This window comes from Ambystoma mexicanum, chromosome 1p (genome assembly GCF_040938575.1).
Source record: "Ambystoma mexicanum isolate Mex_15411 chromosome 1p, UKY_AmexF1_1, whole genome shotgun sequence".
In the NCBI taxonomy this organism is placed as follows: domain Eukaryota; kingdom Metazoa; phylum Chordata; class Amphibia; order Caudata; family Ambystomatidae; genus Ambystoma; species Ambystoma mexicanum.
The window spans coordinates 543,451,264-543,464,922 of record NC_090921.1 but is presented as its reverse complement, the minus strand read 5'-3'; the positions used below and the strand labels follow the sequence as shown (position 1 = coordinate 543,464,922).

The 13,659-nt window shown below is 44.1% G+C and overlaps 1 protein-coding gene across 8 annotated transcripts in view; it reads left to right on the top strand.

Annotated features, from left to right (window-relative positions):
- MBD3 (methyl-CpG binding domain protein 3) overlaps positions 1-13,659 on the top strand; it is a 394,240-nt gene that overhangs the window by 174,779 nt on the left and 205,802 nt on the right. For all 8 annotated transcript variants that reach the window (XM_069649478.1, XM_069649476.1, XM_069649479.1 and 5 more), the window contains one exon: positions 2,674-2,851. In XM_069649478.1, coding sequence (XP_069505579.1) covers positions 2,674-2,851 — 178 coding nt within the window. The remainder of the gene's footprint in view (positions 1-2,673; positions 2,852-13,659) is intronic.

The following is a 13,659-nucleotide window of genomic DNA, read 5'->3' as shown; positions in this document are numbered from 1 at the left end:
CCTGGCTCCTGAAGTCCTAGAGTTCGGGTACTTGCACCTTCCTCAGAGATGCATGGACATACTCAGAGAGGCAGGAAAACCAAACACCCGATATTGCTACTTCAGTAAATGGAAGCGCTTTGTCATCTGGTGCAATGCCAAGGGCGTCAATCCCATTGACTGCTCTCCTACTCACATTATATTGTACAAGACTCAGGCCTGGTTTTTAATTCCCTGAAAGTTCACTTAGCTGCTCTTTCAGCCTACACTACATCACAACAAAAGGCGTAGTGTTAGAAAATACCAGTTGTTAAGGCTTTTATGGAAGGGTTTAAAAGGATTCACCCCCCCCCCTTCATTTCTAACCCGGCTCCCGGATGTGACCTAAATGTGGTATTGACTAGGCTCATTGGGTCCCCCTTTGAGTCTATGCAGAAGGCAAGCCTCAATGATCTCACCTATAAGACAGCCTTCCTAGTGGCTATTACTTCCATCAGAAGAGTTAGTGAACTACAGGCCCTTTCAGTTCTAGATCCTTTCGTTACAGTTCACAGAGATAAGGTGGTTCTGCGCACTCGTCCTCGATTTGCACCTACATTTATTTCCATGTTCCATGTGAACCAATCAATAGAACTGCCTACCTTCTTGCAGAACCCCACTAACGTGGCCGAAAGAAGCCTACACACATTAGATGTGCGCAGAGCAGTCCTGTTTTACCTGGAAACGACTAAACCACTGAGAACGACTAACCAGTTTTTCGTTTCAGTGGTAATTGGTAGAGAAGGGGATCCTCTCTCTAAATCGCCCATCTCAAGGTAGATTGTCAAATGCATCACTCTTACACTTTTGCTAAGCGAGAACTGCCCTTCAAGCCTAAAGCACATTCTACCCGTGGCACTGGGGCTTCCATAACTTTCATTGCAAATGTTCCTCTCGCGTCCATTTGCAAAGCAGTAACCTGGAGTTCTGTACACACCTTTACAAAACACTATTGCCTAGACACTCCTTCTAGGTCGGATTCTCAAGTGGGACAAGCAGTACTAAGACATCTTTTCACTACTGTTCCTTCTCACCGCCCACCTCCAACTCTGGGTACTGCTCGCTAGTCTATGCACAGCATGTGATTCTAAGCAGATTAACAAGCATCAGAAGACATGCATTACTGATCCTAATAGCATTTCTGATGTTTGTATCTGCTTAGATTCACATGCGCCCACCCTTCCTCCCCGCTTGGATGGAAGGTACATAGATGTCTTAATGCTTTCTCTCTTTTATGTACTCACTCACGATAGTCGTAAGGCTCCCTCACGGCAGAAAAAATACATTCAGAGGGACCTCGAAGCGTGAGGGATTTTGGGTACACTACACGTCACGTTGGGGATAGTGTTACAGGCACACCCATGTCGACATCCCCTTTCGATCCTCGAAACACAAGATGCAATACTCTGCGGTTAGCACTGGATGTTGGACCATATGCACAGCATGTGAATCTAAGCAGATAAAGTCAGAAATGCTATTACGGTGAGTAATGCATGTCTTATGGTGATTAAGGTTCTTAATCCTTGCCCACAACACCCACCCACCCAGCCATCCTCAGTTATACTTCTTCCTGATCACAACCACCAGTAGGCAAAGAGAATTTTTTTTTTTTTTTAAGGGAACTGGTTGTGAAGGTTGCTGATGTGGAGGGCGGTGGAGGGTGGGACTGGCTCAAGGCGGGACGCATGCACATGAAATCCAAAATATTTACACGTTCTTAAAGGGGCTGCTCCCTTTGGAAGCCAGCTTTTTCCAACCCACCAGTTGTGAAGGTGGTAGGACTGAGGGAACCTGAATGACCATGTAGGTCATTTTTCATATTTTGACTGTACTTGGGCTGTAAGGCTATAACCGACATATGAAGGCAGTATCCACAAATGCAGACTACATTTAGCATACTTTTATTGTGGCAGCACCTGGGCCTTTCAACTTAGGCTTTATTGACCTGATTACTGGAGCTGACATGCATCTATAATTGGTAAGATGGCATTACATGAGTGTAGTGACATGTGTATGGCAGTGCCGCTGGCCAATGTTGGTTCTACCCCTGTCCTAAAACAACCCCCTCTACAGCATATCCAGACAGCACCCTAGCAAAAATGTGGTTGGTATCTTGTTTTTTTTTTAAAAAAATGTTTTCACCTGTTGCTCACTTCAAGTGATGTCATCTGGGTTAAATGTCATGTGATGTTGTGCAGTGAGTCAGAGGTCATGACATCACTTCCTCTACCCCTGCCATGTTGGTGAATTGACATCTCTGCCACCCACATGGGCAGACCAGCACACAAATGCTGTGCAGTTCTCCCTGGAACAAGCGAACTATCAGCTCCCACAGGCACATGTTTCATCCTTGTTGGGCATCATTAGTAGATGAAACTGAGCTTCTCAAATGTTACAATACCTTTGCCTCCTTGCTAGTTTTTCCTTGGATGCTCTGCTACATTTACCCCTAGGACAGTCTGGCTTATGGGGTGTGGGAACCATTGGAAAGTTGTGGGCAGTTCTTTTCCCACACCTAGAATTCCTTGCTGAGGATGACTTTCTTAATAGTTGTCACTGTGCTGGCATTGCTCTTATGTTAAGTTCCAATTGATTTGGTTGGGAGATTTTGTAGCAGCAGGTTTAACATACCGCTTCTGTTTATCTTTAATGTAGGTGTGGGACCCGGTTGCACAGATGAAACACTTTTATCTGCTATTGCAAGCGCACTTCACACCAGCTCGATGCCAATTACAGGGCAACTTTCTGCAGCAGTGGAGAAAAACCCTGGTGTGTGGCTCAACACCTCGCAGCCACTTTGTAAAGCCTTCATGGTAACTGATGAAGATATCCGGTAAGAAAAAAGAAATGCAAAGCAATGTTAAGGCTTCAGCAATTGTAACCTATTTCTGGTCTAATCTTCTGATTGAAGACCTATATGGATATTTTTCTTTACTGTAATCCGTTGCTACTGAACTTGCATCTCTAGAGTACCAGAATGCTGGAGGTGGTCACAATACTGAAATAAACTAGTGCGATGAACCCTAAAAGTTGTTTTTACTTGTTCGCACTTACCTTTTATTCTGATTCCCCCATGACCACTGGTTCCTGAGGGGAGCTTTGTATCACTAACCTTTTATCGGGCAGAGGTCAAAAATGTAAACCGTACACTTGACTTGGATATTTTTGTAAACCATGAACTGGTGGAGGTGTGTGGGGTTTATTATTTTTTTTAATTTTCCTAATTGTACTACAGGATTTTTGAGATCAAAGGCATTGCCTAGATGGTTTATTTTCAACTGGCCCGACTTGGATCTCAGGCTAACATTCTGAATAGCTATGGCAAAAAAAGTCTCCTAATGCGCAACCTTATAATTCTTTCAAATCTGCTCCCCAAAAACTAAGTTTTGCAAAAGACTCTGGATAAGCATAAAGTAAACCAACTGTGCTCTATTATGGTGGAGGAGGACTTAACGATGGGTACTTTAAAACGACCACCTTTGCAGTGATACCCTGAAGTGCCAAATGTAGGGATTAAGTGAAAACTTGGTTTGGTTTGTCACTGGTTTTCTCTATGTAAACACACAAACATTAAATGTAACTTATTGTTCTGCCTGTGTGGTGTAAAGTCCGAGTTCTCATTTTATGCAAACTCTCCTTCACCTGTGAGACCAGCAGTACTTTTTGGTGGACTTGTGGATTTCTTTTCTATGTTTCTGGGTGAGTGGGAACTCCCCGCCCCCCCTCCCTTCTTTTAATCTAACTATAGGAGTCATTTTTGTATCCCTCCATACCTTATTTTTGGAGTCCTGCTTTCCTCCAACTTTATAGGCATCTGTTATTTACTTTTTCAGCAAACTGCACTTTCTGTGCAGTGTTGCTGTGGAGCCCCTTGGGCTTCCCTCTTTATTTACTTTTATTTTCCTTGTGAGAAGTAAGGTTTTCAAAGATACTCTTCATCTTTCTTAACTTTCCTTTTGTGAGATCAGCACACCCACCTTATGTAACATTTCTGTTAGTGATAAGCATACCTGAATGGCTGGTGGCAGTGGACATGTTCTACCGACCTTTGTGTAATTGTTACTCGCAGGCTGTGTTCACAGCTGCGGTAATGCACAGAAGGGTCCCCATTGACCCAAAATGCTGACTAAATTCTTTTTTTGCCATTTCCCGTGTGCTTGCCCTTTCACCGTGCTGGGTGGGGGGAGGCACTGGTTTGACTTTTGTCTTGGCAGGCATCCTTTGAAGCCCTCCAGAGTCTGTGAAGACAGGAAACTAGGGTGGAGTTTGAAACTCTGCAGTTCTGTCATCTGTCATGCCTGCCAACAGTCCAGGAGTTTCAGCAACCGTCTCTTCCAAATTCTTCTTCGGATTCCTTCGTCCAGTGGTCGATCTGCCTTCGAAGCCAAAGACCTCACCTTTTATGCAGGTTTCTCTTTCATTTGCAGCCTGGCTGTCATCCAAGGACAGCCAGACGGCCAATAACCTTTGGGTGCATTTCTGTAACCAAGGAGACTAAGCAGAGGGAGTTTCGGGCACCTCCATCACTTCCTGCCCTGCCAGATACGCTAAAGCCAGAGGCTAGCTTCACCAGTGAATCCCGCCAAAGACAAAACGAACAAAGGGACCAAACCTGGTTTGGCGCATAGAGTAAATCTCAAGAAGAGCCTTTCCGAAGGTCTGGGGGAAATGGACTGCGAATGTGTAAACACTTAGCCCAGTTACCACGTATGCTGAACTCCATGTGGAGCCTGTGAGGGCAACGATGCGACGCGGTGCCCCTTCCCCTCCCCTCCCCTTCCCTCACTCCGCCCTCCTGGGCCTTTGTGCCTCCCGGCTGCCTCACCCCCCACACTTATAACACTAATGCTCAAACGTACTTCATCTCTGCAATGTGACCATGTCTTTATGTATGGCAGATGCTTGAATTATTTACTGTGGCTTGTTTATAATCAATAAAAAGAGGTTTTAAAAAAAAAAATAAAAGAAGGGCCTTTCAAACAAGAAATGGTGAAAAAGAAGGTTGAGCCCTTTCCTTCCCGGCTAATTTGGAAGGCAGGGTAGGAGCATGGCTTGGGGGTTTCTGCTTTTCAAATATTTTTAGCATCTCTGCTCCAAAAGCCTCCCATTTGGCTGGAGTGGAATTCATTGTGGGGCAACATACCCTCTCAGGGGGAAGTGTCCGAAGAAGGTGACCTATGGTGCCTCTTCTTGGACTTCTTCGATGACGATGGGGAGTGGTGGCAGCCACTCTATCTCGACCTCTTAACTTGCTTCCTCCAAGGAAAGTCGCCTCTCGACTCGTCGGTCGAAGATATTTGTTTGTCGGGGTAGATGGTTTGGGGTTCAACCTACCTCCAATTTCACCTTTTGTTCCTGTCATCGTCTGGCACTTGAAGCAGTCTGGTATCTTGTGCTCCACCCAGAGACACCATAAGCTTATACAGTATGGATCAGTCTGTGAAATCTTCGAACCACAAACTCAACACTTCTTGAGCCCGGTCTTCGGGGTAGTCGATCTTGATGAAGAAGACATACTCGTTCTCGTATAAAGTAATGAAGCATGCCGTATTACTCGAAGTGATGAAATTCATGGAACAAAACGAAACTGAATCCAAAGGGTGCTGGCCACGCTATATATGTCTTCAATGACATCCTCGAGGGACATATAGTCAATGGCATCGACGCACAGCGCCCTCACAACCCATTTGAATATTTGTTTCTGACGAGGGAGTGTAAGTTGTAAGCGTGAAGTGTAGGAAGCCACCATGAAAGAGCTACGCTTCTTTCCCCAAACACCTGCTACTCCAAGAGGGGTAGTAGAAGGGGATTTAGAAAGGGACCTACCTGCCACGAGTTTCCCTTTCCTCTCCCTCACGGCCTTCACTGTCATTGATAGACAGGAACCGCAGTTGTCGAATCAGTGGTCCAAACCCATTCACCACCGGCAGATCCGATGTAGGTCCATAGTGGACATTTTAGTGCCACAATCGGAGCACTGTTTGAAACCGATTTTGAGTACAGACATCTGGCGAACTTCAAAAATGTGTGAAATATGCAATGAGAAATCGCTGAGGCGATGAACCGTCTGAAGCCTGAAGCAGAAAAGCGGAACCAAGGCAACGGGTGCTGTGCGAGCTACTTATACCAGCGTCAACATCATGGCAGAGGACAGGATGGAGGCCGTCGAGGGTCACGACTCGAAGGCACCAGATACTATGAGAAGTTTCCGATGCTGCAAGCAGACTTGCGAATATATATCGAGGATGAGGACTATGTGGGAGGGGACAATCCATTCAAAAATGTCTTACTAGAACTGACTCGTAAATCTCCTTGTATTTCATACAGATCTTCAGAAGACTAAAATACAAAATCAGTGTCCGCACCTGTTTATTTTATCAGTGTGCCGTCAGCCCAGGCCCCCCCAGATCCCCTGCCCTCCCAGCTAGTGTCCAGGGTGTAACTGGTAATTAGAGAGGTTGGAGGCTAGGCATTTGTAGGTTTGTGGGGGTTCAGCCCCTCCTGTGGAATTCCATCGCTGGACCGGACAAACATTCATTAAATTTAATATTGCATTGCCACATGTTGGAGCTTTTTTCTATAGCCCATCTTTTAGGACTTTATAAAGCCCTCTACTTGGCAGTACAGAACTCCAACTTTTAACATAGGCCTCTACCACTCAAGGCAAGGGTAGCAATGGCAAAGCATCCAAGCCTATCTTGGGAGGGAGAGAGGGCTGTAGGAATGCACAAAGAACTTGTAGCATACATATTGTCCAAAGAAACCCTTTTACACTCTAGGAGTTGTTTATTTTATATATACACAGGTAAAGAAAATTCTTTAGAAAAGGTAAGTAATGCCTGAAACCATAAACACAAACAGTATAACACCAATACAATACTTTTGGTAAATAAACTGCAGTGAAAAAGACTTCTAGAATGGCAGTATGCAATTCAATGTAAGTAAAAACCACTTTGTATTGTACTAAACTTTGTAGTTACTTTTTAGAATAGTAGACACAATTCAAAGGTAAGCAAGAACTTAGCACTTAATTTTCAGAATGGCAATATGCAATCCAAAGCTGAGTAATAACTATGTAATACTTTGTTTTAGATCCTTTTGACAGAATCCACACCAGCACAAGGTGTTTTTTTCACAGAGCCTATGCTCTAGGAGTCCTTCTCCATCTAGTTCCGAGTCTTTTTCAGGGTCAGATTGGAGGTGTAACAGGCAGGCAGAAGATGTAGAAAAGTCAAGAGTTCCTATGGAATTCTTCTGGGGCAAGTTGGCAAGTTTTTTGGTGAAGGCTCCCCGAATGCACATCAGCGTTCGGCCTGGGCAAACTCCCAACGTACCATTCACCACCCTAGCCACACAGGAGCAGCACAAGGAATGCATATTAACTCGAGTCTCACAGTACTTCAGCAGTGATGATGATGATGATGCAGGCTGACTCTTACGATGCAGCAGGTACAGGACCCTGTCACTGAATTCTTGGTCTTCAGGTGAAAGAAAGGACATGGGAAGGGATTTTGCAGTAGCAGGCAAGTTGAAAGACTCCCAGCAAAGGATTCATCGTTGCTTCTCGCTGCTCTGTGATTTTGGGGCATTTTTCAAGACCGATGAACAGTTGTCAGATCCATCTGCCTCGTTTTCTCAGTCCAGCAGTCTGGTGAGGGGACTTCAAGGAGTGGAATCTTGCCTCTAGAGGTCCAGAAGCAGTCCACCAAAGTTTCAGGAAGATTCGTTCCCAGAATATTCACAGCACTCGGGCTCGAGGTCCCATGGTATTGGCAGTTTGCAGCTCATGAAGGCCACAGCTTGTCATGGGATGGCTTGAAATGCAAGTAGTCATGAGACTGATTTGTCCCACTAGTCCATGGGAAGGAAGCGTCCTTTTTGGAGGTTCTCGGTCGCATGGAAGAAGGGTTCAGCCCAGCAGCGGCCACTCAGCAGGCATCTGCGGTTGTTGGAAGTAGCTACAGGAATCTTCTCTTCTTCGTTATTGGATTCAGTTTGTGGTCGACTTCTCTTCAGCCTCAGGATCCAAGTTATTTACCCAGGAACCCAGCCAATTAGCACTCATGCTACATTCAAACTTTGGAGTGTGGCTGTCCATTGAAGCCCTGCTGCATTGCTGAAGCTCCGAATTCGCCTCGACTAAGCCCTGCAAAGGACGTACTTCTCCCCTTGGGTTGGTGGGACCGACCGCTCCCAAGACAAACTCATCTGGAAATCCTCTTGGAGCTAGCTGTACTTCCATTGCTGCTGCAGGAACCGATTGCCAGGGAGAGGAACACCAGAACTGAGTGCATCATCTTTAAGTCGGACCCGAGCTCCAGGAAGATGCTCTGGACTGCCAGGAAGCAGGACTGATCAAGCCCGAGCCACCTCAGAGTGCTGGACCCCAGATGCGAGGCAAGTCCACAAAGTATCCGAGAACCTCTGTGGTGCTATTCGGGAGAAGCTGAAACCGCAAAGTGCCGCTGATCTGAAGTTTGCCCCTTGCTGCTGCCGACCTTCAAACTGTAGTGCAGGAGTCCCCAGACGTCCTCTCTTGTCCCCTGCGACTGAGACCCAGGAACAGGATCTGCCATACTACAACTGGAACAGAAGCCAGCTGGAACCAATTGACCTAAGGTACTGTAAACTAAGGGGTACTTGCCTCTTGTCGTGTAGCCTTGCTAGCTCTCAGTTGAGACTTGTCTTGATTACTCTTGCAGAGTGGCGTGCAGCTTTACCCCTCGCAAGCCTCCCAGTTTGTCGAAAGTGAAATCACTGTTGGGCCACAAAGACTTCTAAAACAGTATGCAAGACTTTTTACTTACCTTTTAAGAAGTGCTTCAGCTCCCCTAGACTTTGCTCAATTGACATTGGCTGTCCTGGCTCCCTGAAAGACTCTTCTAACCTCTGACCTTGTGCTTTAACTATCCCTCAACAAAAGCCACACATTCCATAACTTGTGTAGCTGGGAAAGGGTTAATTTACTTGGAATTGGGGGTTCAAAAGTACTTACCTGCTTAAGAATATTTGCTAACCATTGTTTTTTTCTCCAATACCTTTTCCTTTTTCACACCAAACTCAGTACTGCTCTAAATGTAGCAATGATATAACACCCGGGAATTTAAACATCTGAGATGAGACATTACCCTAGTGGAGCCGTGCCACAAGGCTCGGAAAGCAAAAGCTTACCTCCACATAAAAGTTGCCGCAATAGCTTCACCAACCAAGGAAGGCTTGCACGATCTACTCCAAAGAGGGTACCTCCTAACAGAGTTTCAACCAAAACCATCCAACACTGGCCAGCAAACCGCCCCAAGACCAGCGGCATCATATAGCCTACATTACAGGTCAAAAACAGAATTGAACCGCTGGACAGGCAGTATAGCGCAAAAATCAAATGAGAATGCCCTCTCTAGCTACCAAAATGACATTAGGGCTACACCGCTTCCTCCCTTAAAAAAACCTCAGGAAGGAAAAGAGGCATGTAAGTAGGAGCCCAGACAATCATTCTACAGAGCCGATTCAAAAGTCCAGACACCAACCCATAGAAGGATCAAATCAGTTGAATGACAGCATATGCGCAAAAGACACGGAAAATAATAGATTGCTGGAAAAAACAACAAAAACTCCGAAAAAAGTCCGATCCTTTGCCCCAATTAAACAGCTTTGGGCATGGTTGCCGAAATCGGCATCATCAACCGCAAACCAATAGCAACCAATCACGAGACAAGATAAGAAGAAAAGCCTGAGGAGCACAGCTGGAGCCAAATCAACAGTAACAACATTAAAAATGGCCTTGTGGAATACCCGTGGCTATAAGCACTTGACGAAAATAGGCGAAATCGATTTGGGAGACTTCGACATTTTGGCTCTCCAGGAGACTTGGCTGACGACACCATCCATGGATGGATTCGCTATGGAATCCTCACCTGCGACCAGGGGGCGGCTAGGTCTCCCTTCTGCAGGTCTTTTGGTTGCAGTTCGCTCTAGCAGTGGGCTGTCTATTCAAAAACAGCTGTTGTACACACAAAGCCATCTATCAGTTCTGGTGAAGTGGGACCGGTATGAATCGACGACGGGGAAAATCCTGGAAACTCTGATAGGCATAATCACGACGTACTGGAATCCCAACGCCATCACCTAGGAGAGATTTTTAAGGACTATAGAATCAGAAATTGACAGGATCTACGCCAACGCCGAAGTTTCGCTAATAATCGTCTGCAGCGATCTAAACGGCAAGTGCCCGAGACCTCAACAACCGCTGCCAATGAATAACTCAAAATTCCGGGGCGATTCCCGAGGCCAACAATGGCAGAAATTAATGGATTCGAGAAACTTTCACGACATAGACCAAATTGCCCCCAAAGCGCCTCAAATCTCAACGTGGGGGAGAGGTAGCCAAAACGCAACCATTGATTACATCTTCGTCTCTGAGGCTATGCTCAACCTTGTGACATCTTTCGAGATGATGATGATGATGATGATGATGATGATGATGATGATGATATCCAATGCCAGCGACCACAACATCCTCAAAATAACGTGGGGTTCTCAAAGACTTATAAATCCAGAATGACAGAAAAAGTAGAATCCACAAACCAAGGCAATCGGTTGAGATTAACAGCTGAAAGAATTGAAGAATTAACATCAAACTACAGAACCAAGCTTGCTCCAAATCGTGATACGGGATCATCACTAATCAACTATCGGCCCTTATTGATAACGTATCAGATCGGCCCCTCAAACTATCACAGAGAAACACAACCTGCCACCCATCGCTACGATAAACTGCTTGTGGAGAAACATCGATCTGCGCAAATTAAAGCGACAAGGCACTAAATCTAAATCTGCCCTACTCAACAGGCAGTTCCTAGACGAATCAAAGAAGTACAAATCTTGGGTCAAATCATACCGTATAACACTCGACCAGCACGATTCGGAGGAGATGCCGAGGAAGGTCGTAGGAAGCGATTTTGGTCCCTTGTAAAATCTGCTGACAAGCAACCGGATCCCATGCTGCTTAACACTATGAGCGATGAAAGATGGAAGATTCACTTTACCGCCTTATTCCAAATTCCTGCTCAGACATCCACGTCTTCCAAGCCATCTTGCATTGCCACCTGGGAAGGCCTTTCAAACATTGACAATATAGAAAGAGCGATACGGAAGCTAAAGTCATCGAGAGCCCAGGGCCCAGACCGGGTAACAAATATTGACTTAAAGAACCACCAAGTCGAATGGGCATCATTAATCAGCCTGATCTTCAAAGAATCTTGCCAATCAATGACAATACCAAGATCTTGGACTTCTGCAGTGGTTGTACTAATCTTTAAAAAGGGGGACCGATCTGATCCCCGAAACATTCGGCTGATAGCGCTGCTGAACACAATTGGGAAAATATATGGTTCCCTGCTACTGGAAAGTTTCCAGCATTGGGCCAAAACCTCTCCAAGCGCTGACCCGCTACAAGCAGGTTTCACGAAAAACACTGGAACCAAGTAAGCTATGGGCCCAACAAACCAAGGTGTTCATAGCTTTCATCGATCTCATACAAGCCTTTGAAAGGACCGAACAAGCAGTGCTGTGGTCAAAACTCGGAAACTGGAACTGTCCTAACCAAATCCTGGAGCCAATTATAGCACTCCACTCGGCAACCATGATGAGTCAAGCTGAACCAAAAAGGTCAGAACAATATAACTGAAAGCAAGTCCAGTGCGCAGTCCTTGATGATTATAGTTGATAAATCAGAAAGATCATTAGTAGCCTTAAATCTGATAGTGTGTGTATATATAGAGTCTTTAATTCTAATTTTCCAAAGTGAAACACAAGACAACAGCCGACCCGTGTTTTGACCTCCCAGGTCGTTCTCAAGGCTGTACAATTTACAGAAGACCAAATTGAAAAAGAAAAATGGCATAAACAATCAAAGGTAACAGTCACAAAATGCACATTCCACCAATACATCAAATCCAAAATTACATGGTATCATGTATAAAACAAAAAAGTAATATGAAAAGGCATCATACATGAGTTCAGGGGTTGAAGGTATGGGTTGTCCCACATAAAGAAAAATAAACACAAATAGAATATGGATTATATGCATGTTGCAAAACTATTTTCAGAGAATACATCCTTTAAACTATTGGAGAGCACCTCATGAGCAGAAAAGTGGAGCCAAATCAAATGATTTGTGAAAAATATTTAATAGAGATGTTCTAGAAGGAAAGTTCATTAACGTATCAAAAATGTGAACCAGCTATCAGTAGTGCTTTGTAATAAAAATATAGGTGCCTCCGTGCACTGAGTTGTTAGTTCTAAAATGTGCAGAATAAATCATTATTTGGGCTTACTGGTTGTAAATGTTTACTAAAAGCGTTGAATTGCGTGTCCATAGTTTAATTCTTAAAGTCGAATTTCAACAGGCCAAATTCCAACAGATGTTGAGAATATTGCGCCTTTAAAGAAGCATATGGTAAACAGATACTCATCTAGCTATAGCACTATGGTCGGTAATAATATTGTGTAATTTCTAAAGTAAAACAGTGTAACTCACCCAAAATTGATTCTGGAATTACGTGCTGAAAATTAAGTGAGGTAGCAAGACCGTTCCAATACGTGTACCAAAGCATGCCTGTTCAAATAACCCACGTGGTTACATCAGGAAACATACATAACCAATATGCTTCAGTTCATAATGATATACTAAATATAGAAGTATATAAATCTAATTACCTTGAATGGCCTGAAAATCAAATGGGGTTCTATCCCCGACCGAAGTGGACAGCGCCATTGTTGGTGTGTGTATAAATTACTAATGTGGCGGCGGTAATGACGTTGTCTTCGCACGTTAGATGAACGCATGACGTCACGCGCCATGACGACCGCATGACGTAGGGATGTAAACAAAATAGATTTGCCCGCATGTTTGCTTGTAGAGGACTATAGCATCTACACAAAAAGATCATACTAACCAAGTAGGTTATTGACATGTGTAGTTCTCAGAGAGAGCAATTCATATGCATAAATGAATATGGACAGTATGTAATTGCAAATTAGACGGAAGTAACCAATGTTGGGAAAGAAAAAAACGCAAGTCCACATGAAATATGGATGTGAACTATATCTGTTCGCCCTCATTGTAACTCTTGAATGAGGTTAGTATCTGCATAGAAGTTACTTATGAATGCCAAGTAGGCTATGGTTAAATGTTAAAATATGTTGCTAGAAATTAAAAGGATGTGAATAATGTATGTAAAGAGGAAAACCGGGAGACAGTGCATATTGTATCCTGAAGCAAGCAAATATGTAATTCTATAGAAGATAAATAATCGAATGGTAAAAGTCAATAGATCATGGATGTAGACACTGATGGGGTGCTCGCCAAATAAGGTCATTAGCATCATTGTAAATAGTTATGACTGAAAAATACGGATGAGGTACTGGCTAAACATGAACATTTGAATCATTTCTAGTATAGTATATATTATAATGCTAATGCTGTTGACAATGGAAAACAATCAGTGAAAGAAGTCACTATACATTCAAATGTATTTGGACAAAAATGAGAATCAATATATTGGGTGATTATTAGCAGATAAACACACCATATGGCACACAAACAGAAACATCATTAGAATGGGTTGTGTCCTCCCACGTATT